Source organism: Bubalus bubalis, chromosome 13, assembly GCF_019923935.1.
Source record: "Bubalus bubalis isolate 160015118507 breed Murrah chromosome 13, NDDB_SH_1, whole genome shotgun sequence".
Taxonomy (NCBI): domain Eukaryota; kingdom Metazoa; phylum Chordata; class Mammalia; order Artiodactyla; family Bovidae; genus Bubalus; species Bubalus bubalis.
Genome location: NC_059169.1, coordinates 75,992,265 through 76,016,528, shown reverse-complemented (window position 1 = coordinate 76,016,528; position 24,264 = coordinate 75,992,265). Strand labels below are relative to the sequence as shown.

Genomic DNA, 24,264 nt, shown 5'->3' with positions numbered 1-24,264 from the left:
AAGAATCAACTTAAAACTCCAACTTTCCGTCACCTTGTTCAGACTATTCATCTCCATTTTCTCCTCCCCTAAATGCCCCTAATTTGTGTATCTGCCTTCCTCATCCTGAAGCATCCAACTTTATTCCAAAATATGCTGCCCTAAGTTCCTATGTTCCTACCTCCTAGACGTTTAGAAAATGTGCTCTCTCTTCTCTTGTTTCTGCAAAGCCAGAATAACGTGGAATGTTCCCCCCAAGCTCCGTTCCCTTTCCACTCTCCAGGCACCATACTAACCCAGAATTCGTTCAAGAACTGGATTAAAACCAAGAGCTCCTGAAACAGGTTCTTGTTCAAAATGTCAGACTCAGTCCATGGGTGTTAGGTTTTGCTTTTTCTCTCCTCCACAGACAACTGAAATGTATGTCAACAAATAAACTTAAAAGAGCAAAGCGAATACAAGGGAAACGCCAGGGAGTTCTTCTTATAGGACAGACTCTGGCAATTGTGGAATCCCCAACTCTCCTCAAAATGAAGCCTGCCAGTCAGTGAGCCGCTGAAAGGGAGACTCCGCTATGGCGGAGACCTGGACTCAGCCAGCAGCAAACCACGCAGCATCCTGGAACAGTGGCCTCCAGCCCTTCATCCCAGATACAAACAGGCTACTAAGCATGACCTCCCATGAGAAGAAACCCGGAGCACGAAGGAGACAGATGGAGACACAGAAATGAAGCATGCAGTCCTGGAATAAACAGAAATGGTTCAGGACCAAAGAGAACTTAAAAAAAGAATTCTAATTGGTATTCTCGAAAAGATTGAGAAGAGACGGTAACCAAAAAATAGCACTGCATGAAAAGATAATAAACAAAGAACAGAAATAACATTTGCAAATAAAGTAATGTGACGATCAAATAGAAACTTCAGGGGAAAGGATAAAGTTTAAACAGATCATATGAGAAAAAGGATAATGGACAGAGCGCACCGGCTTCGTAGGTCCATTATCTGACTGCTGGGCATTTTCAGAAAGCAAATACAAATGCAAATCAGAAGTGAACAGTTATCGAGAGAACAGAGATGCCTGTTGCATCTGTCTGCGTTCTCTGCCTGCAGAACCTCGCCCATGTTCTTTGTAGCGCTGTCTTTGAAGGCCACTGGGAGCAATGGGGCCGCTGGCCTTCATAGGATTTTCACAATGTTTAAGGGACATGCTCTTCCCCCCACCCCCAGATTTAAAAAAAAGTTATGTGAAGTTGTCTTGGGTAAGTTCATTTTACTTGTCTTCCTCTAAAACCTTCTAATGATCAAAAACACCCCCAGCCCAGCACAAGCAGCATCCGCACACAGTCATTATCACAGCAGCCCTGGACATGACTCCTGCTGCCATAACAACGACCCTAACTGTGACCTGTGCACGCCAGACCTCCTGACACGTGAGGCTGGGAAGGCAAAGCAAACACTAACTTTTCACTATCTCTTAAGAAAAAAAAAAGTACTTACTTAGACAACTGAATAAAGAAGATTTCAGAAGAGATGCTTAACTTTCCTTATAGTGGTCAGATGCACTCACGGGTGTTCTCATTTCAACACATTTTTCATTTAATTTATAATACATATCCCACAAACCAATCCTTGATGATTTGGCAAAACTCGCTGGGGTTACGTGGTATTTTAGGAGAGTGACGTTATTGTATTTCTTTGCCCTCTTCTGCACGATTAGTCTAGATTAGGAGTTGTAATACATATACAGAGAATTCCACATATGCTCCTCTTTAAGCATAAAGTGGGGAAAAAATTGTTACTTAATTACTGAAATAGTGTTGATTGTAATAGGACTCTTTTCCCAATTCCCCCCGCACCCCGGTCTCTTTTGCTGAAAGCTGTCAAGACAGCTGAATAGCCCTTGTCTTTACTAATGTCAAGCCAAAAGTGTAAGAGAGTTCTACGTGGGCCAATAAACCATTGGCCTTAAGACATCTGGTCTCAAGACAGTTGGTCTTCAATGACATTTGTTAACAGCATTAAAGAGCATTGGCTGAAATTCAGGGTGTATGAGGGAGCCTTCTGATATAACCGTCATTAGTCACTCAAGTTTTAGGACCGGCAGCTTACAATGGTATCCTGTTGTTATCTAAATATTTACCAGTCCTATCAAAACGACTTATACATGGCTTCAAAAAGAATTCTGATTTTTAAGTTGCTTATTTAGAAATATGACAAACTGACTTATTCTCATGAATTAGAACACAAAGCCTACTTAAATGAAGGTGTGGTTAAAACCATAAAAAGATACTACTATACACTGCTTCAGTCAGTCAGTCAGTTCAGTCACTCAGTCGTGTCTGACTCTTTGCGACCCCATGAATCCCAGCATGCCAGGCCTCCCTGTCCATCACCAACTCCCGGAGTTCACTCAGACTCATGTTCATCGAGTCAGTGATGCCATCCAGCCATGTCATCCTCTGTCGTCCCCTTCTCCTCCTGTCTCCAATCCCCCCCAGCATCAGAGTCTTTTCCGATGAGTCAACTCTTCGCATGAGGTGGCCAAAGTACTGGAGTTTCAGCTTCAGCATCATTCCATCCAAAGAAATCCCAGGGCTGATCTCCTTCAGAATGCACTGGTTGGATCCCCTTGCAGTCCAAGGGACTCTCAAGAGTCTTCTCCAACACCACAGTTCAAAAGCATCAATTCTTCGGCGCTCAGCCTTCTTCACAGTCCAACTCTCACATCCATACATGACCACAGGAAAAACCATAGCCTTGATTAGACGAAACTTTGTTGGCAAAGTAATGTCTCTGCTTTTCAATATGCTATCTAGGTTGGTCATAACTTTCCTTCCTAGGAGTAAGTGTCTTTTAATTTCATGGCTGCAGTCACCATCTGCAGTGATTTGGGAGCCCCAAAAAATGAAGTCTGACACTGTTTCCACTGTTTTCCCATCTATTTCCCATGAAGTGATGGGACCAGATGCCATGATCTTAGTTTTCTGAATGTTGAGCTTTAAGCCAACTTTTTCACTCTCCACTTTCATCAGGAGGCTTTTTAGTTCCTCTTCACTTTCTGCCATAAGGGTGGTGTCATCAGCATATCTGAGGTTATTGGTATTTCTCCTGGCAATCTTGATTCCAGCTTGTGCTTCTTCCAATCCAGCATTTCTCATGATGTACTCTGCATATAAGTTAAATAAGCAGGGTGACAATATACAGCCTTGACGTACTCCTTTTCCTATTTGGAACCAGTCTGTTGTTCCATGTCCAGTTCTAATTGTTGCTTCCTGACCTGCATACAGAGTTCTCAAGAGGCAGGTCAGGTGGTCTGGTATTCCCATCTCTTTCAGAATTTTCCACAGCTTATTGTGATCTATACAGTCAAAGGCTTTGGCATAGCCAATAAGGCAGAAATAGATATTTTTCTGGAACTCTCTTGCTTTTTTTTGATCCAGCGGATGTTGGCAATTTGATCTCTGGTTCCTATGCCTTTTCTAAAACCAGCTTGAACATCAGGAAGTTCACGGTTCATGTATTGCTGAAGCCTGGCTTGGAGAATTTTGAGCATTACTTTACTAGCATGTGAGATGAGTGCAATTGTGCGGTAGTTTGAGCATTCTTTGGCATTGCGTTTCTTTGGGATTGGAATGAAAACTGACCTTTTCCAGTCCTGTGGCCACTGCTGAGTTTTCCAAATTTGCTGGCATATTGAGTGCAGCACTTTCACAGCATCATATTTCAGGATTTGAAATAGCTCAACTGGAATTCCATCACCTCCACTAGGTTTGTTCATAGTGATGCTTTCTAAGGCCAGCTTGACTTCACATTCCAGGATGTCTGGCTTTAGGTCAGTGATCACATCATCATGATCATCTGGGTCATGAAGATCTTTTTTGTACAGTTCTTCTGTGTATTCTTGCCATCTCTTCTTAATATCTTCTGCTTCTGTTAGGTCCATACCATTTCTGTCCTTTATCGAGCCCATCTTTGCATGAAATGTTCCCTTGGTATCTCTAATTTTCTTGAAGAGATCTCTAGTCTTTCCCATTCTGTTGTTTTCCTCTATTTCTTTGCATTGATCGCTGAGGAAGGCTTTCTTATCTCTTCTTGCTATTCTTTGGAACTCTGCATTCAGATGCTTATATCTTTCCTTTTCTCCTTTGCTTTTCGCTTCTCTTCTTTTCACAGCTATTTGTAAGGCATCCTGAGGGAGCCATTTTGCTTTTTTGCATTTCTTTTCCATGGGGATGGTCTTGATCCCTGTCTCCTGTACAATGTCACGAACCTCAGTCCATAGTTCATCAGGCACTCTATCTATCAGATCTAGGCCCTTAAATCTATTTCTCACTTCCACTGTATAATCATAAGGGATTTGATTTAGGTCATACCTGAATGGTCTAGTGGTTTTCCCTACTTTCTTCAATTTCAGTCTGAATTTGGTAATAAGGAGTTCATGATCTGAGCCACAGTCAGCTCCCGGTCTTGTTTTTGTTGACTGTATAGAGCTATACACTGCATATAGTGACTAAAAAAAGAATAAAACAAAACTAACTGGCCACTCCAAGTGCTGGCTGACAAGGATGCTGGAATTCTCATGTAATCTTTCGGGAATGCACATCAGGAAAGACATTCTGGAAAACAGTTTAGCAGTTTCTTAAAAAGTCAAACATACCATATGACCCAGCAATTCTATATTTACCCAAGTGAGATGAAAAAATTATGTCCAAACAAAAAGCCTGTAAACGGAATGTTTAGAACAGATTTATTCACATTGGCTTCAAACAAGACACCGTCCGAATGTCCATTAACTGGTGACTAGACAAACCAAGTATGGCCCTTCCTTACAATGGAATACCATTCAGCATAGAGAGAATGACCAGCAGACACACCCAGCAATACAGATGCCTCACAAATCCGTCATGCTGAGGGACCGGAGCCAGACTCAAGAGGCTGTACATCCTGTCCAAGTGCTCAGCTGCTTCGGTCATGTCCAGCTCTGTGCGGCCCTCTGGACTGTAGCCCGCCTGGCTCCTCTGTCCATGGGATTTCTGGGGCAAGCATACTGGAGTGGGTTGCCATTTCCGTCTTCAGGGGATCTTCCCGAGCCAGGGATCGAACCTGGGGATGGACGCAGGGATCGAGCGTCTCTTACGTCAGCCTGCGTTGGCAGGTGGGCTCCTTACCGCTAGTGCCACCTGGGAAGAATATACACTGTGATTCCACTTATACGACTTCCTTGAAAGGGCAGAACCAGGAAGGCAGAAAACAAGTCAGTGGTTCCGAGGAGTGGGCTGGACTAAAAGGGGCATGAGAGAACGTGCGGGTGCTGGTGGTGATAGAACTGTTTCATATACTGAGTGTGGCAGTGACTGACAAAACCCTGAAAATAGTCTCTTTCACTGTGCATAAATTTTACTTCGATAAACCCAAGAAAAGACTTCAGTGTGGTAACCTGAAGATAAGTAAGAATTTCAAGTATGGATATGCTTTCCTTGGATACCTAAAGATACAAACAAAAGCCCACAGCCTCACTCTCCCCATGGCAGAGACAGGTTAACTATGTCACCAGCTTCAGATCAGGTAAAGGCTATCGTGTTACCACGGATACCAACTATTACTTCATTTTGTGTGAAACCTCTAATACGAAACTGTGACTCACATGCAGGGCAGGGGGAACACTGAGAAATACCCAAATTCACTTGAGGCTTTTTTTCACTTTTCCAAACCCTGCCCATAATATTTCCTGCATGAACTCATGAGAAACCATGTGAAGTCAGTGAACACATCCTTCAGGGATGGAAAGAAGAAAGGTGAGCAACTTTCCAGCTAAACTTGAAGGCAGTTCTAAAAAACTGTATGCTAGTCCTAAGGCTAGTAAGACTGTTTATATTGTTTTGTTTATTGCAGAATAATTTTCCCCAGATGGATTGCTAAGACAGTGACACGTGAGAGACCAACGCCTCCTCTATCTGCTGACTTTCCTGGGAGGTGATTATTTTCTGATTTATAAAGTGGACAGCAGGCAGATTGAGGGTGGGTTTTAAAGTTAGGAGAATTCTTTGCAGTGGGGCTCAAATTGACAGGTTGTGGGAATTCATTCAAAGTGAATAAGGTAGGAACATGACTCTTAAGAAGCACATACATTTAAAAACTCTATTAAAGATGTGTTCCACAATAATCACCATGGGTCCACCTAAGGGCCAGTGAGAATGAATACTGTACCTGCTGCCACTGACCTAGTGCCCCTCACGTGCTGAGGAGGAGCTACACGGACCCCTGGGGCATCAGTTCTCCCCACACCCTGCCCTGCTCTTTCCAAGATCCCAGAGTCCCCCAGAGGCACTGGGCTAGTTCTTGCCCCTGTACCTCTGTCCCTTCATTCTTCCATTCAACAAAGATATTTTGACATCTCCTCTATGTGTGCTGCTGATGGAATTGTGTCCCCCTCCAAATTTAGAGTCACGTACAGATGTGAGAGCTGGACAATAAAGAAGGAAAAGTGCTGAAAACTGATGGTTTCAAATTGCGGTGCTAAAGAAGAGTCTTGAGAATCCCTTGGAAAGCAAGGAGATCAAACCAGTCAACCTTAAAGGAAATCAACCCCGAATACTCTTTGGAAGGACTGATGCCAAAGCTGAAGCTCCAATACTTTGGCCACCTGATGTGAAGACCTGACTCATTGGAAAAGACCCTGACGCTGGGAAAGACTGAAGGCAGAAGAAGAAGAGGGTGGCAGAGGATGAGATGGTTGGATGGCATCACCAATTTAACAGACATGAACTTGAGTAAACTCTGGGAGACGGTGAGGGACAGGGAAGCCTGGTCTGCTGCAGTCCAGGAGGCTGCAAAGAGTTGGATGTGACTTGGCGACTGAACAACCACCACCACCAAATCTATATGGTGATGTCCCAAACATCTGTACTTCAGAATACAAAATTATGGAAACAGAATCTGTGCAGGTGTTATGAGTTAAGATGAAGTCATATTTGAATAGTGTGGGCCCCTTAACCCTGTACAGATTGTGACCCTGGCACACACACAAGGAGAAGGTCATGTGAAGATGAAGGCAGGGAGCGGGGTGATGCGTCTACAAGCCAAGGAAGCACAAAGCTTGCCAGCAAACCCACAGAAGCCAGGGGAGAGAAGAGAGCAGACACTCCCTTGGGTCTCACAGGGAACCAACTTTGCCAGCAACCTGGTCATGCACTTCTAGGTCTACAACTGTGACCATAACTTTCAGTGATTTAGACCAAACCAGAAGAAACCAAGACAGACCTCCAAACAAAACTCCCCTGCCCCCCAAACAACACAAACATAGGAAAGGACGCTTTCTACGGACAAGGAGATTCTGCAAACGTATAAAAGGCTGCAGGAGGAGAACTGCCCCTTTTAGGGGCTGGAGCTCAGTGAGGATGCCCAGCGCTGTGGACCAGTGTGGACCAGGGCATGCTTCTTCCTGATGGGCCAGCCCACCCTGCCTCCTGACTTCTCTCACATTTGAAACTTCAGCCACCTTCAAGGTTTTGATCCACTTTTCAAGCAACCAGGGTCACCTTTCTTGGGAGGAAAAGAGGACCCTGTTGCAGGAGATACGAGATAGTAGCTTGCCGGCTAGATCTGGCGTCATGGTCCTCGGAGAAACGGCCAGACGCTCCTCTTGGCAAAGGCACCGCACACCCCCCGATGGGGACAGATGGACAACCCCAGGAGCCCCGCGTGGCAGCTGTTACACTGATTTTCGAGTGCGGGGGCCCGAGCCCCGCCTGTAATAACATTTTCCTGGCTGGCTCTGACCTCTGAATCTCGCTGATTTGTCTAACACACACTGTGAACATCAGCGAGTCAGGACTCAAAGCCAAGACGGCAGAACTGCTTTTAAATGGCAGGAGATGCTTAAGACAGGATTTCTGTGACTTGGTCATTAACTTGTTTACATCCTGATCTGCGTTTCTCTCTCACGTCCCTTCCTCTCAATTATTTTTTCCCTCCCTTGATACTGCAACCTGTGTTTGGCGAAGGTTTCAGCGGCAGTTACCTCTCATCTTTAAGACACTTCTGTAGGCAATTCAGGCTCCTTAGACAGCAGTCAATACAGATGGGGGAATTTGAAAAAATATCCTACTCACTCCATCATTTTCCATCAGCCTGCTTGTATTTCCCCCATTTAACGAAAAACAATCCTTATTCCTCTCCTGTAGAAAGGAGAGGTTAAATTGATATATTCAGAGGAGTAACACAAGTACCCTTGTATGATGATAATTTCAGCTACATTATTCTAAGATAACTCAAAGGCCCAAACCCCTTAAGTGCATCACACATCAATCGATGTTTCCAGATATAAATCTAGATATGACTCTTTGACCCTCTGCAGCCAGTGCCCGGGTTATCCCAGCCCTTGAGCCCTCGTTCCCCATAGTCCATGTTCCTTCTCCTTCCTACAGAGCCCATCACTTCTGTTTCTTTCTTACACCAGCTGGAAAGATCCAGATTTAATTTGAATGTGCCAAACTGAAGCCCGTGGCTCTTTAACAAAAAGCAGAGACGTTGGCCTCTTTCTGAAGCTTCCCATCGCCCTGAATTCCAGTCCTTCATCCAACCCAACAGCAAACATTTCTGAAATGCAGAGTGTTTCCAAAGAACCGGTCTACATCTGAAGGATCACCCGGGAGAAGAGGAAATAAAAACAGTTTAGATGTTCATCGATCTCGTAAACAAACTTGCCACGCTTTTATAAAAATCAGTCTGCTTGCTTGTAAGTGGAGACGTTCTAAGATTACAGAACACTGGTGTCGTGATGGGCACGGATTTTCTAACCATTTGCCAGGGGGCTACATTTCCCGTGTGGAACTTTCAATGCCTTAGATTCTCTTCCTTTGTTTCCCACCTGGAGGGTGTAGTTATTGATACTGCAACCTATTTCTTTGTGTGGCTTCTCCCCAGACCCTCTCCTCCCACAAAACATCATCGGGACTTTCCTGATCCCACCACTCAGCTTTTCTGCTGTCCTTTTTTCTCCTCCAGCTTCCCACCACCCCCCTTCCCCTGAGCACATGTGCCCCTTGCTCTCTGAGCAGAGGTGCAGGTACCTGCTGCATGCCTTGCATCGTCTGCTGCAGGAACTGCACCTGCTGGTCCTTAGTCAGGTTTTCCTCCGTCCGAAACAGCTGCTCCTTCTCCTGCTTCAGCAGCTCCACCTCGTTCCTGTAGGCATCCAGCTGCCATCGGAGGCTGTCGTTCTCCTCTTTAAGTGCGTAGGCCTGGGCGGCCAGGGCTGCGGGGCAGACAGAACGAGTTCAAGTGAGTAACCATCTCGCTGAGATGGAGGGCCTTCAGTGCTAAAGGGAGCCTTGCACCCCAATTTTATATTTTCTAATTTTTTTTTGTTGTTGTTGATATGGACCATTTTAAAAGTCTTTATGGAATTGGTTACAGTATTGCTTCTGTCTTATGTTTTGGTTTTTTGGTGCAAGGCATGTGGGATCTAAGCTCCCCCACCAGGGATCGAACCCACACCTCCGGCACTGGATGGCCAGGGGAGTCCCCCCCTCACTCTGATTTGCCACCTTTGTGCCAAACTTAAATGCCCTACCGTGGGGCGCTGCTTCATTTTACGGCTGGTGCTGCCTTATTTTGCAGCTCACTTCTTTGGGGATGTGTTAGCTATTCTGTCTGTCCCATCTTATGGGTGCCTGTGGGTACAGGATGAATTCCTTCTGAATTCTTGTCTCCTGACCCCTGCCCCGACCCTAGGCTCCCTCTCAGAAACTGATCTGGGTTGGTGGTGATGAAAGCGCTCAGAATTCCAGGCAGACACTCTGTCTGCCTTGTGACTGCCCTCTCCCTTTCGGCAGGATGGCTCAGCTCCCTGGAGGGCCACGTTCACATCATTCGTGGTCCCCAGGTGGAGGCATGCAGCCACAGCCACCCAGGGGAGGGTGGCGGGGATGGATCCACACACCGTTCCTTCCTGCTGAACTGCCAGGACAGACTGCACAAGCCTGTTAGCTCCTTCTAACTCCTCTCAGGACGGAGACCTGGTTTCATCTGTTTCACCAACAGCCTCCTACGCTACTCCTTCCTGAAACCCGAAACTCTCCAAGTAGGGGGCTCAGAGCTCACTCACCTCCCCACCCAATGGAGAAACTGGGATGGGTAATTCAGGGCCTTACACATCTCATGACTCCAAAAGTAACTGAAGTGGAATACAGAAGAGTGAATGGGACCAAGGAAAATCGAGGATGGGGACTCCCTTCCTTCGTCTCTAGCTGACTACTTGGTGGTCTCCGCAGCAATCACGACAGCTTTTTGAGCTCTCACAATGTAACAGACACTGGACCACACACTCACTCACTCCATCTCCCCCATCAGCTTCTGATGCAGGTGCTGTTCTTATTACTCCGCTTTACAGATGAGAAAAAATGAGGTGCATGGATGATACAGAACTTGTCTGATTTCACAGAGAAAGTACCATCAACAGCCTTCAAACCCAGGTCAGGCTCCAGAGTCTCTGCTCCCAGTCACTGGGCTATTCTGCCAGCCCAATGGGTTTAGTTCTGAACAGATTATTTTAAAAGAACCCCCAATTCTCTCTCTTTTTTTTTACCAGTCTCCCATACTTTCTCTGCCTCCTTCAGAAAATCCATTCGCTACTTTTGTAAGCAAGATAAAAGGGGAGATATTTCAAAAGTCTGTTATCAGAAGCTTCTTTAAAGACGTGACTTCTGGTTTGTAAGGACACGGTGTGGAACCTCGCTCCAGCAGGTTCTTGGTCCAGGATCATTTCCACCCCCTCCCCAACAATCCCCCAGTTCCAAAGCCAGATCAAGGTCAGCCTCTCAGGTCACAGTTCCACCATGAAGAGGTGACAGATGTGAACAGAGTTGCTCTGAAAACCCACTGAGCTCTCTCCTCAAATAACCACCATCAAATTACGTCAATAGTGGTTTAATAGTTGAGTGTTTTACGGCATTCTACTTTGTAAAACTGATGATGTATATAGTACACACTGAAAGACTAATCAAATAGAACATACAAGGGATCAACTAGTCATCGAGCATTCACTGCATATGCACTCTGTGCCGGAGCCTGTCTGGGCCTCTTGGATCACAAAACAAGGAGACAGAGAATGTCTCTCCTCTCAAAGAGCTTGACATACAACAGAAACCTACAAGTTTGAAAGGAATGTACTCAAAGGAAGAGAGAAGAGGCTAATGCCTGACATGTATGCTATGTGCTAAGTCGCTCAGTTGTGTCTGACTCTTTGCGACCCCACGGACTGTAGCCCACCAGGCTCCTCTGTCCATGGGATTCTCCAGGCAAGAATGCTGGAGTGGGTTGCCATGCCCTCTTCCAGGGGATCTTCCCAACCCAGGGACTGAACCCACGTCTCTTACATCTCCTGTATTGGCAGGTGGGTTCTATACCACTAGTGCCCCCTGGGAAGCCCACTGTAGGCACTCAAAAAATATTGGTTGGATAAATAAATGAGCGACCAACTTAGTGTCAGGGTGTATGACAGGGGAATCCATTCTACAGGAATTCAGAGGAGAGAAAGGAAAAAGCAGATGGGAATAATAAAGGAGGGCTTTGAAGGCTGAAAGCCCATGAACTGGTGAAGGGCGTCTCAGTCAGGAACAAGAGCTGACGCAAAACCCAGAGATGGAAAGGCAGACTACTCGGGGCAGAAAGCAGAGAAGCTTGACCAAAAAGTGCAAGAGTCCGTCTGGAAGCAGTGAGAGAAAGGTGAGCCATGCTGCGTGATGAGAGGGGATGGAGGCCAGCTGGACTGCTGGGCCAACGGGGCGGCCAGTTGAGCACTGCTGAAGGTGCCTGGCAGTGGAAGATGTGACGAAATTGGTGATTTAGGAAGATTGGTTTGGCAATGGTGCGTGGAATGAACTGGAGGCTGAAGAGGATGAGTAAAGGAAATTTTATTTGCTGTATATGTATGTGCAAACCCCAGAAACTGCCAGTTTTACAGTTTTCAGGCACTGACTCATAAATCAGAAACGACCCAGGGTCTACCTTGGAGTATGGGCTGAGTGTGTGCACGTGTGCTAAGTTGCTTCAGCCGTGTCGGACTCTGCAACCCTATGGACTGCGGCCCCCCAGGCTCCTCTGTCCACGGGACTCTCCAGGCAAGAATACTGGAGCGGGTTGCCATGCCCTCCTCCAGGGGATCTTCCTGATCCAGGGATCGAACCTGTGACTCCTGCATTGCAGGCAGATTCTTTACTGCTGAGCCACCAGGGGAGCCCCGAGTACAAGTTGGTGGTTTTTTAAACATGGTGCGGCCCAACACTATACCACATCAGATCCTGTCCACACCCTGACACACACCCTGACAACTCAGTTTACCAACCCCTAAGGAAATGGTTACCAGGCATCATTTAAGAGAGGGATGTTGTAATAGGGCAAAATTAGAGAAAATGCAAATGACAGAAAAAGTGTTGGCGCTACAGAAGCACGTTACTACATTTAGTAGCATTCAAAGACACTTAAGTCATTTCCTTAGGAAGCTTCATTTGGCCCCTTCTCAGTTCAGAGTGGCATTTTTATTATCATAACTGATAGCAGGTGTTCGTGAAGAAATCGATTAGTATGCAGAGATGGAAATTACATTTTCCAAATGAATTGCCGAGTCTGCAAGATATGCTGAAATCTGGGTAGCAAAATGCAAGCAGCTATAAAGCATGTGCCAGCAACATTATTTAAATAAATTGTCTGAACATAAATACATAGAGGGAAGTGCACCATCCATTATTTTAGGACTTCTCTTAGAATGGCACAGCTGACAGCTCTTGCTCTTGGCTTGAGCTGAGTGACCACTGCTCCTGCCAAGTAGGATACAACGTCGTCAGCATTTCTGGAATAGGCATGTGATATCATCATATTAAAAAAGATGAAAAAAAATCCAGCAGGTGTAACTATCCACTCTCATCCCCCGCTCCCCTCCCCCCAAATCAATACCATAGCCAACCCCATCAACATTTATATAATTGGGGCATATAACTGATTTACATTCCTTATTAAGTGATTTCAAGCCTGATATCTGCAAAAAAAATCTTGGTTTCTCATGTGGCTGCAAAGTGGTTATTTTATAAAGGGTGAGAAATTGTCTATTGACTCCACTTAACTTCTGGCCACCTGTTTGTAAACATTTTTCAGCATCATGCTGCATGGATCCGCCCCTCAGATGAGGCTTTCTGAAGAAGTTAGATTATGTTTCTTGGACCAGGGCTCCAAAGGAAACGAAAAATCCTAATCATTTCTAAGTTAATATCATTTCTCGGTGTATTCAAAATTCAGAAACTTGAAAGGTCTACCTTTTCCTTTTTTTTCTAGGATACTGCATTAAACAGTTTTGAAAATGTATAATGAGGCTTCCAGGATAAAATTTACCCTTGAATTACATTCAATTACAATACAAATGGCAACCAACCTACCATTCAAATAAGCAGGATTAAAAATAGACAGTGGGCATCTTTTTGTAGGAACTCCTGGGGAGTATGCACTGTGTTGCAACAAATAGAATAGTGAACATGTGGATTACTGACTTTCAATAAAATTTAAAGAAAAAGAATACAGTGAGACACTTTAAATGTAAACTATTCTGAACATAACTGAATTTTGCTTTGGTGATTTTATGTGAAAGTCGCTCAGTTTTCTCCGATTCTTTGTGACCCCGTGGATTACACAGTCCATGGAATTCTCCAGACCAGAACACTGGAATGGGTAGCCGTTCCCTTCTCCAGGGCATCTTCCCAACTCAGAGATCGAACCCAGGTCTCCTGAGTTGCAGGCAGATTATTTACCATCTGAGCCACAAGGGAAGCCCAAGAACATTGGAGTGGGTATCCTATCCCTTCTCTAGCGGATCTTCCTGACCCAGAAATTGAACCCAGGTCTCCTGCGTTACAGGTGGATTCTTTACCTGCTCAGCCACCAGGGAAAAGCATTGCTGTATCCAAGGGTGTCTCAGATCATCATTCATTCATTCACCAATCAGCTGTGTGAAGCCACATGCGGGGAGCTGTGACCTCCATGAGGGTAAAGCCAATGCAGGCATCGGCTTATCCTTGCTCAGGACCTTAGGAAAATTCTGTTACAGGGATTTTCTGGTTGATCAAAACGGAAATAAAGACACTGGAAAAACCCTGTTAAACAAGATTAAATTCCATTTCAAAAATTAGCACTAGACTACTAAAATTAACCAAAGCGTATGAAAGTTGATCCAAAGATTGAATTGCATCACTGTAAACGAGGCTTAAAGGCATTACAGCACCTCCCTGCACCCTTGACTAGATCCTATACAAACCAGTATTCTTCATATTAATTATGGTCAGAGTGACCTCCTCTTCCGACTCCTCTATTACTTACTGTGTTTCCATGGGAACAGATAATGGCATGCTTAACTTCTTTAAGTAAATAATCTGGTGAAAGCCTTGAAATCTCTCTCTTAGCAGCCTGAGCCAGCCTCAGAAAAATAATTAGCACTCTATGGAAATATGTAAGTTATTTTGGGTTATGTCCCAGTAAGCTGACAGTATGTTAATATCTTTTTCCTGCTCAGGCAAGATGTAACTAAATAATCAAACACTATAACATATTGTTTCTAACAATATCTGGATTTCTTGAGAACTTGGTGTCACTGGGGGGACTCTGTGTTTAATGTCCCTCCCTCCCCTCTGCCAGCTGTCCTCCTGGAATGCCAGGAGGACGCTGCTGAGCTGTGCATTGCCTCCTCGTGTGCAAAGAGCATCTCTTCCAAGGATTTCATCAGCTGCGACCGATACAGGCACTTGTGCTAACAGGTCCAGAGCCCAGGATGACGGGATGGGTCTGAGACCTGGAAGATATGGCTGCCGTATTTGTTTGCCTTCCAGCTCCCACAGACCCGGGCACCTAGGGACCAGGCTCCATCTGCCTCTCTGCGTCTGCTCTTCTTCTTGAAGGGCGCCTGGGGTGTCCAGTTGCTCTGCTGTGGCACAGATACCACGCTATGTCATGCTTTTCTCTGCTTGGTGAAGCTCATTCTTGAGGGGTGACCGGGCCAGGCACTGCCATCTGACTGGTTTTCACGGATGCAGCGTGAGGGGTGTAAGATGTGCCTTCTGCTCAACCCCTCATTCTCTTCTTGCTGCTGAAATGGGCCTGGGTCTCTGAATCACTGCATGGAGGAAAGGTGCCCAGGGACCAAGAATACCTGCTTTGGACTCTACTAGGCTACAAAATCACTGCGGATGGTGATTGCATCCATGAAATTAAAAGACGCTTTACTCCTTGGAAGAAAAGTTATGACCAACCTAGACAGCATATTTAAAAGCAGAGACATAACTTTGTCAACAAAGGTCTGTCTAGTCAAGGCTATGGTTTTTCCAGGGGTTGTGTATGGATGTTGAGAGTTGGACGGTGAAGAAAGCTGAGCACCGAAGAATTGATGCTTTTGAACTGTGGTGTTGGAGAAGACTCTTGAGAGTCCCTTGGACTGCAAGAAGATCCAACCGGTCCATCCTAAAGAAGATCAGTCCTGTGTGTTCATTGGAAGGACTGATGTTGAAGCTGAAACTCCAATACTTTGGCCACTCTTTCTCATGTGAAGAGTTGACTCATTGGAAAAGACCCTAATGCTGGGAATGATTGGGGGCAGGAGAAGGGGATGACAGAGGATGAGATGGCTGGATGGCATCACCGACTCGATGGACATGAGTTTGAGTGAACTCCGCGAGTTGGTGATGGACAGGGAGGCCTGGTGTGCTGTGATTCATGGGGTCGCAAAGAGTCGGACACAACTGAGCGACTGAACTGAACTGTGCCCAAGAAATAAGCTTTTTTTTTCTTTGAAGTTTTGGGACTTAACTGTAGAGCAGCTGACACTATTCTACCCCAGTTTCCCAAACACTGGCTTGGATCAGAAACTCCCAGTAGGTGTGTTTAACACGTATTTCTTGGTCCTCCCCCCAGAGTTTCCAATGGGATTATGTCAACGATGTGGCTTGAGAATCTGCATTCCTTCAAGTTCCCTGTGATGCTGATGTTGCTGGGGCCGAGACCACATTGGAGAGCAGCGGCTCAGACCACGGCTCCGTCTACTCCTTGGCATCTGAACTGTGGCTACAGTTAGCTTGTTTGGACAAATACTTCTGAGGGCACCACAGGCTCAGCCTGGCCTTCTGGTTTCATTCCTTGACCTTCTGAATGAGCCCCAGCCCCATGCTCTGCACCAGGGTAGGCAGTCCTGTCCCAGGCCTGTCCCCATGCCCCAGCTACCTCCCTATAAAAACGGGGAGATCTGAGCAGAAGATACAGTCACCACCACTTTCCTGTGCCTGGTTTGTTCACCAACAGTCCCAGCAGGCATAGCAGTAGTAATGAGAACAGTAATAGCAGTAGTAATAGCTAAGGATGTTACTGCCTAAGCCGATGATTTACACAATCTCCTTCTGCGCTCGTGGAAACATGACATAGTAAATATGACTATTATTTCTTTTTTCCAGGAGATAGGACTAAGTTTGAGAGACGTGGAGGTTACACAGCTGGCTGGAGGTGCAGGGTTTATCCTCGGCAGGGGGAACTCCAGCATCTGCACCTCCCAAAGAAACGCCACTGGGGTGGCCTCACACAGCAAGTGCTGCAGCTTGAGAGCAAAAGGAAACCAGGGGCCCTGCTTTTGCAGGGCCTGGTGTGTCCCTAACAGAGGTGAACACTGCCTTGCTGGCTCCGTTTGGTGACTGTTCCGCAGGAATGGGGCTCTATTATGGAGGCAGAGGGGATGAGACTGTTTTAAATCAAACACACACGGATCTTCTGCAGGAGTTGTTTGGGAATAAGCCATGTGGAAGTTAAACTAAGGATTCTAGAGTCTTGAGGCTTGACTTGATCCACTCGGCAGGGATCCTGCCTTCTGTGCTGTGTCCCTCTTCTGTGAAACAGCAGCATTGAGGCTGCCAACCACTGAGAATCTGGGTTTTGGCCAGTTAGTGAGGCTCCCTGACTTGACCACAAGTGTATGGCTTTATTTCTGAGCCTCTGTTGTGTTCCATTGTGCTTTATGTCTGTTTTTGTGCCAGGCCATACTATGTGGATGACTGTAGCTTTGTAGTATAGCCTTAAGTGATGAGGTCTGATTCCTTAAGCTCCACTCTTCTCTCACAGAAAACTCTAACTTGAAAAGATACACGCACCCAATGTTCAAAGCAGCACTACTTACAACAGCTAAGACATGGAGGCAACTTAGGTGTCCATCAAAAATGAATGGATAAGGAAGATGTGGTATATACACACAATGCAATACTACTCTGCCATAAAAAAGAACGAAATATGGCCATTTGCAGCAACATGCGTGGACCTAGAGCTTATCATAGTAAATTAAATAAGCCAGAGACAACTATCATAAGATATCACTTATATAAGGAATCTTAAAAAAAGTAAGCTTATTTACAAAATAGACTCACAGACATAGAAAAGCTATGGTTACCAAACGGAAAATGGTGAGAGATAAATTACGAGTTTAGGATTAAAACATGTATACCAATATATAGAAAATAGATAACTAACAAGGACCTACTGTATAGCTCAAAGAACAATATTCACTATCTTGTAATAACCTATAATGGAAAAGAATCTTAAAAAGAATACACACAGACACACACGCTTGTGTGTATGCTAAGCCGCTTCAGTCGTGTCCAACTCTTTGCTACCCTATGGACCACAGCCTGCCAGGCTCCTCTGTCCAAGGGATTCTCCAGGCAAGAATACTGGAATGGGTTGCCATGCCCTTCTCCAATATATATATATATATGTATGTATATATAACTGAATCACTTTTTGCACACCTGAAACTAACACAATATGGTAAACCAACTGTATTTCAATACAATTAAAAAAAAAAAAAAAGGCTCTATGAAGACAGCCAGGTCCAAGGCCTCAGGCTGCTCTTGCTGTCCTGAAGGACGTTCCAGTGCACACCGTACCCATCTGAACGCCCCTATGCTGTGCCTTTCTAAGTGTCTTCAGCTGAAGGAAAGGTGGTAGAATCCCCTCTTCCCACAGATTCCCCTGGTCTGAATGGGCTCAGAAAGGTCCAGGACAAGGACCAGATGGCCCTCAGATGACAGGACAAAGCCTTGGCTCCTCGGGCTGGTGTCACGGCATGCCTCCCAGCATCCTGGCACAGGGCTGGGGAGCATCAGACGCCTGCCTTGCAGCTAGTCTCCTGCTAGACAGCCTCTCCTGCTCCCAACAAACTAAAATCGATCTGTTTTCCAGCAACACCTGTATCGCCACTGAAGCAGCAATCTTCTTCCAACTGCTGGCGGAAATTCCTTCTGTTACAGTTTTTCAGGATTATTATCATTACAACTTAGCATTGACATAACATTTTCTGTTTGCAGTGTCTGTGCATTAGCTGTGATTAGGGAGAACTCACCAGAAGCACAATGCAGTGTCTATTTCCATCTCTGTGTGAGGTCAGTGGAATAAGGGTAATTTGAAAAGTGCAGGTAAGCTGGATCCTGTTATTATAATGGCTTGTGCGAGTCTGCAGGCATACCTGGCAGCAGGTGACTCGGGAAAAGAAAAAAAACAATCTTCCAAGACCCTGTTCACAGAGCTCCTCCTAAGGACATGATCTGCTGCTGGCCATGACTATGCTGTGCCCCTGGGCCACTGACGCTGCTGAGAACTGACCTCACACCTTACTGCTTTTCCATCAACGTTATTATATCTGATCCCCCCCCACACCCAACTGTCCCATTCACTGTCCTGGAGGGAAGTAAGTGAAAGAAAGAGGCACGCCTGTTTCTTCTACGAGCAGGGAGCAGGGTGAGTCTGCCATTTAAAAGGGTCCTCAGGGAGGCACAGAGTCCTGCAAAGCTCAGCTCCTCACCTGTGCTAGGTGAGCACACCTGCCTGACCTCGGGGGCTCGGTGCCCAGGGACGGGGGAAATGAGACAGGCATGGATGGTCCCTCACCTGCTCTCCCCTCCCCGTGCTGTGGTTGTCGGAAGGAGGGAGAGGCTGGGAAAGGAGGGCTGCTGGGGGGCGGGTTGGACCTTGAAGGCAGGCTCACGCTGCGAAAGGCTGCAGGACTCGGGAGCGGGCCGCCGCCGTGAGGATCACGTTCACTGTGGACCCAAGGAGCCGGTGCCAGCGACAGGGCAAGATGGACGCGGGGAGGGGAGGAGGCTGGGCTGCCGAGGGCCCCGTCTGCAGTCACCACGGCGGACTCGTCAAGGGAGGCATTTCCACCAACTCTCGCTTTTAAAATCGGACTTCAGTTTGCTTTTCCACCTTCGGTCCCTATTTTGATTTCCACGGCGCGTAACTACCTTCCCACCCCCCAACTCTGAAGGCTTTAAGGTTTCTTTTTTAAGTCCGTCAGACTTAAGACGGCGATCTGTCCCAGAAGGACGCAGGTTTTCGGGAACAAGGGCCCCACCCTGGCCATGGCCTCGCCGCCTAGGCACCCTCTCCGGGGACAGTGCTCTGCCCTCGCTCGCGGCTGGTCTCTCCAGAGAACAGCTTCAAACAGCAAGCCTTGCCCTGAAGGCGTTCACTGCTCTCCCTTCCTCGCCTTGCTCTCCTCCCGACCCGCAGATTTCTTTCCCTTTTAACCAACAGTCACTTCCAATTTTCTTCAAGAAACCTTTCCCTCAAGGAGTGATGTTTTTCTACTTGTTCTAACCCCCTGCACTCATACATGCACGCGCGTGCTCTCGCGCGCTCTCTCTCTCTCTCTATGGCTGGTTTCTACCACACAAGACTGAAATGTGCTGTGGAGGTCAGTCCACGTGAAGCGTGTGCTCAGTCCTAGACACCATCCTTCACAAGGAAGAGCGGCCTTTTCTACAAAAAGGTTATTAAAACACCAAATATCTGGGGTAACACAGATGAGCTAAAAAGAAAGCCTCTGGCTCCCCTCAGGTTTTGTGCGGAGCATAAACCCAGTCTAAGAACAGGAAGCGAGGCTGCTGGGTGGCGGTGGGCAGCGATTCCCCTCCACACGAGCCTCCTCACCAATGCTGAGACTGGCTGAAGCCCACATGTTGTGTCTGGCACCGGGACAAAAGACTACTACTGCATTCTCTAGACACATAACCAAGGTGGAATGACATGGCACCTGTGTGCCACTAAGTCGTGTCTGACTCGGTGCGATCCCATGGACTGTAGCCCGCCAGGCTCCTCCATCCACGGGATTCTCCAGGCAAGAATACTGGAGAGAGTTGCAGTTCCCTTCTCCAGGGGATCTTCCCGACCCAGGGATCGAACCGGTGTCTTCCACGCTGCAGGCAGATTCTCTACCGCTGAGCCACCAGGGGAGCCCAGAATTATGTGGCGCCCAGCCAGCAGTCCAAGCTTGCTCCACACACAGCCGCTACCTGTCCTACCCTGGTGTCTCATAAAAGGGAGTTCCTGGACCCATCCCAGCCCCCCGGAATCTGAGCTTCTGACACGGGGCCTGAGGTTGTGCATTTCAGCAAGCTTCGAGGGTGACTCTAATGCCAAAGTTTTAGGACCACTTCACTAGCCTTTAGGGACCAGATCCCTGGTTTCTCCATAACGTCTTTCAGGCTTGTGCTTCTTTCATTATTTTTTGACACCTGCTTTCTCTCAGCCTTTTCCTAACGGCTTCTGTTACTGAAAGGAATTTTCCCCTCTCAAGCTTGTACCGTTCAGCATGGCTTTCCAGGATTTTCTGCCTTCTGTTCTGCCTTCTCACACTTTGCTCATCTATCTCCCTGCTCCTCTGAACACTGCTTACTGCCCTTCCCGTGATGATATTGTGACTGAATGCTTTCATAAATCCTCCAGGCAGTGTCTCCAAAACACATTTCTCTGATCTACTAGATGTGGTTGTGTATTACTTTTTCTTGCAGCCATATTTCTGGAGAGATCGCGGCTGCAGTGGGTTTGTGGCCTGCACCCAGGAGAGGCTGGGCTGCACCCTCGTGCTCGCCAGTGGGGCAGGGGCGGCACTAATCACCCTTGACCGAGGGCCCTTGGACCAGCCTCTCACTGGAGGAGTGGAGACCCTTCTTGCATGCGAGCTCTCCCCAGACCAGTCGGTAGGTCCTGCAAGGCCTTTTTCTTTGGCCAACACCCAGACTCCCCTGCTTTCTTCTCTCACAGCTGATGGATGAGAAAACAGTCCCTGGCTATTCTCCCAGCATCAGAGAAGAGCAAGAACTCTGTCCTTGGCTCTCATCCCATCTTTCTGCATCGGGCTACTTTCATTTTTCCTCCCAGCTAGTCTTTTTTCCCAATTAACCGAGGGCTATTAGGATGCACTGCACACAGATATGGGGGGAATTCTCCACCTGGATCATGCATGTCATACTTAAATAAACTACCTCCCTTTCTTCTCTCTTTGGTCCTTTATCGTTGTCTATATCAGTTGCTTCCTTTCGACTAAACATTTTTATCTTCTACTTAATTTTCATTCTCTTCTTCTCTCTTTTTAGTTGGGATACAGTTGCTTTACAAAGTTGGGCTAGTTCTGCTGTACGACCAAGTGACTCAGTTATACATTTACATATATCCCCCTCCCTCTTGGACCTCCCTACCTCCTACTCTTCATGCTACCCCTCTAGGTCCCCACAGAGCCCTGAGTATAGCTTCCTGTTTGTTACCTTACAATCTTTTTTAACCTTCTTTTCCACCTATAATTGACAGCCATCAATTCTCCTGTCACGGGCCAGTGGTTTCCAATCCTTTGCACATCAGACCTGCCTGAGGAGTATTGTAATAACAGATGTACCTGGGCATTAACCTCCAGGCACTGGTGTTGTGTAAAGCTTCCCAGATCTTCCCCACTCACAGCCGGGGCTGGGAACCGCTCATTTCACTTTCTGTGATTGCTCAGCAGTATCTGTTCTCCACCTTGTCACAGTACCACTTGCAAAATGCCCTGGAGACCCTTAGTTGGTTATTTCTTACAAAGTTGAGAAAACCCTCTTAGGATGAACCTTATATTACTGCCGAGAACGCTGAGGCTTGGAGAAGGAACATCACTGGCTGAGCCACACTGGAAACAACTTGAAACTTCCTCTGGGGGCCTCTTACCTTGTCTGGTCCAAAGTTATTTCTGAACTCTGCGGTGAATCTAACATCTCTCTTCCAGCAACACCAATTCTCACTCATGTGGGCCACTTTCTCAGAGCTTTTCTAATGGTTTGACCACCCAGGTGAGGTGGTCTTCAAAAGAGCATCAGCGTGAGGTTGGCATCCCTCAATCAGGCCCAGAAAATGGGAAGGAAATGTGAGAAGCAGCCTCTCAAACACTTATCTTCAGGGACTTCCCTGGTGGTCCAGTGGTTAGGACTCGGTGCTTCTGCTGCAGCAGGTTTGATCCCTGGTCGGGGAACGAAGATCTCACATTCCACGAAGTGTGGCCAAACAAACAAAAAACTTACTTCCAAAACTCATGTTCTCTCCTCCAGCCAGACGGCTTCAGCTGGACACCTCTTTCCATTACTTCTTTTCATCCCTAGAGCTTGAGTGTGACCAAATTTTGCTTTAACAACCTCGGCATTCATCTTGGAGTCCTTGGGCAGGGAAAAGTGCATGTGTTTCATAAACTGTCTGGATGGCTAAATTATAGCATATTTTTCCCTGAGAGAGAGTTGTTCGGATATTAAAACCTACTATATATCGAGTATGATCATGCTTCTCCATCCCCACAAATAGCAGTTCTTGCTTTGCTTATTAAAATGATGTTTCTGATGGGGATAATTTTTCAGGTAGCAATGTTTTATTCTTACTGGTGACGCCTTAGGATCCCTCTGCAAGTGCTGAAGCCCCAGTTCAGCAGAATTAATCAGACACTAAATGCTTTAAAACATCACTGCCCCTTTTTCTAATTGAGAAATAGTGCTATTTGGGCAAGTTGAGAAGGTGACCTTGATTGAATTAGAAAGGTCAGGGGCAGAACAGACTTCAAGCTCATATTCAATGATTTTAAAGAAATGACTTCCCTCCAATTAAGCAGAAATTAGCATGAAATATTTTGTTTCTGAAAGGTGAAAAGAATTCCCCCGAGAAAGCAGTTCTCTGCTTACTAGCTTTTTATCGAACTCAGGAGAGAAGGTGGTTTTATATCAAGTGCTTTGTTAACATGGTGTTGATGGCCTGGCGTCAATTACACTATTCCTTTGGAGCCTAAATGTTATATAGAATGGGCAAAGTGTTCAATCTAAGTTTTGATTTCTATTTCAAAAGCTCAAGGACCTAACAACTTTCTGTTACTACCAAAGAGAAAAAAAAAGCTCTATTTTCCCATCTGCAATCATCTCAGCCTAGTTCCAGGAGAAAAATGGTTTCAAACATTACCTGACATATTTCTTTGTTGTTTTCCCTTTTAGCTCCATCCGTCACCTTGCCAAGTCTCCCATCTTTTAATGACCTGAAAGAACACACCCGTCTTCCTGCTCTCAACAGTAACATGCAGATGTCTCTGCATAATTCTGGAAGAGGCTCCCACAGAGAAGTGAGGAGGGACAGGACACAGATGGTGATTCAGGGACCACCGCGTGCATCTGAGCGGCAGCGGTTCTAAGAGGACGCTGGGTGGGCTGTTCTGCATCCCAGCGTCTGCCCTTGTCAACCTCGGAGAGTTGTGCAGACACAAATTATACAATATGCAAGTGCGAGGCAGAGCAGTGTTAGGAGGAGAGAAGGGGCTTTGCAGCTATATGCCAGTTTTGAGACTTGGGGGCAATTAGTCAACCTCCATTAGACCTCAGGGTTCTCATCTGAAAAACATGGTCAGCACTGTGAGGATCAAACAGATAACAGATTTTTTTTTTTTTGGTCTAAGCTGAAAAAATATCCTTCAACAGATTAAAAAATTAGTTGAATTGGTTCTTCCTAGTTTTTATTTCCAATCCATTTGGTTAACAAATTCTTGTCCATTGACTGTGTACCCTGCAAGGTGTTGGCCATTCCGGGAGGTTAAAAGATCCTGACCTAGTCCTGAAGGAGTAGATGGGTGGAAAGTCTTCCATCTCACCATTATTTACTTAAACAAACAAACAAAAAAAACAAACAAAAACCAAGCAAATTTTCTCCAGGATGACAGAATTCAGCTGAATAGATTTACCCTTCTTTTCAGATCCTCGCAGCATTCACGGCTCTGCCTGTGAGAGTTTATCTGTTAGTCTTGGCTGTGACTTCTGAGGGTGTGGAGAGCAGGTGCAGGATGGACCTATGATCCAGTGTTATTCCAAGGAAAGGAGATCTCTGGTAGCTACTGGGATTTTTCAGAGTAGGAAAACAACACGCTCAGTTCAAAGACTGTCTCAAA

General features: G+C 46.3%; 1 protein-coding gene across 7 annotated transcripts in view; it reads right to left on the bottom strand.

Annotated features, from left to right (window-relative positions):
- Positions 1-24,264, bottom strand: part of ENOX1 (ecto-NOX disulfide-thiol exchanger 1) — a 303,170-nt gene that overhangs the window by 99,652 nt on the left and 179,254 nt on the right. For all 7 annotated transcript variants that reach the window (XM_044926837.2, XM_044926836.2, XM_044926838.2 and 4 more), the window contains exon 10: positions 9,050-9,234. In XM_044926837.2, coding sequence (XP_044782772.2) covers positions 9,050-9,234 — 185 coding nt within the window. The remainder of the gene's footprint in view (positions 1-9,049; positions 9,235-24,264) is intronic.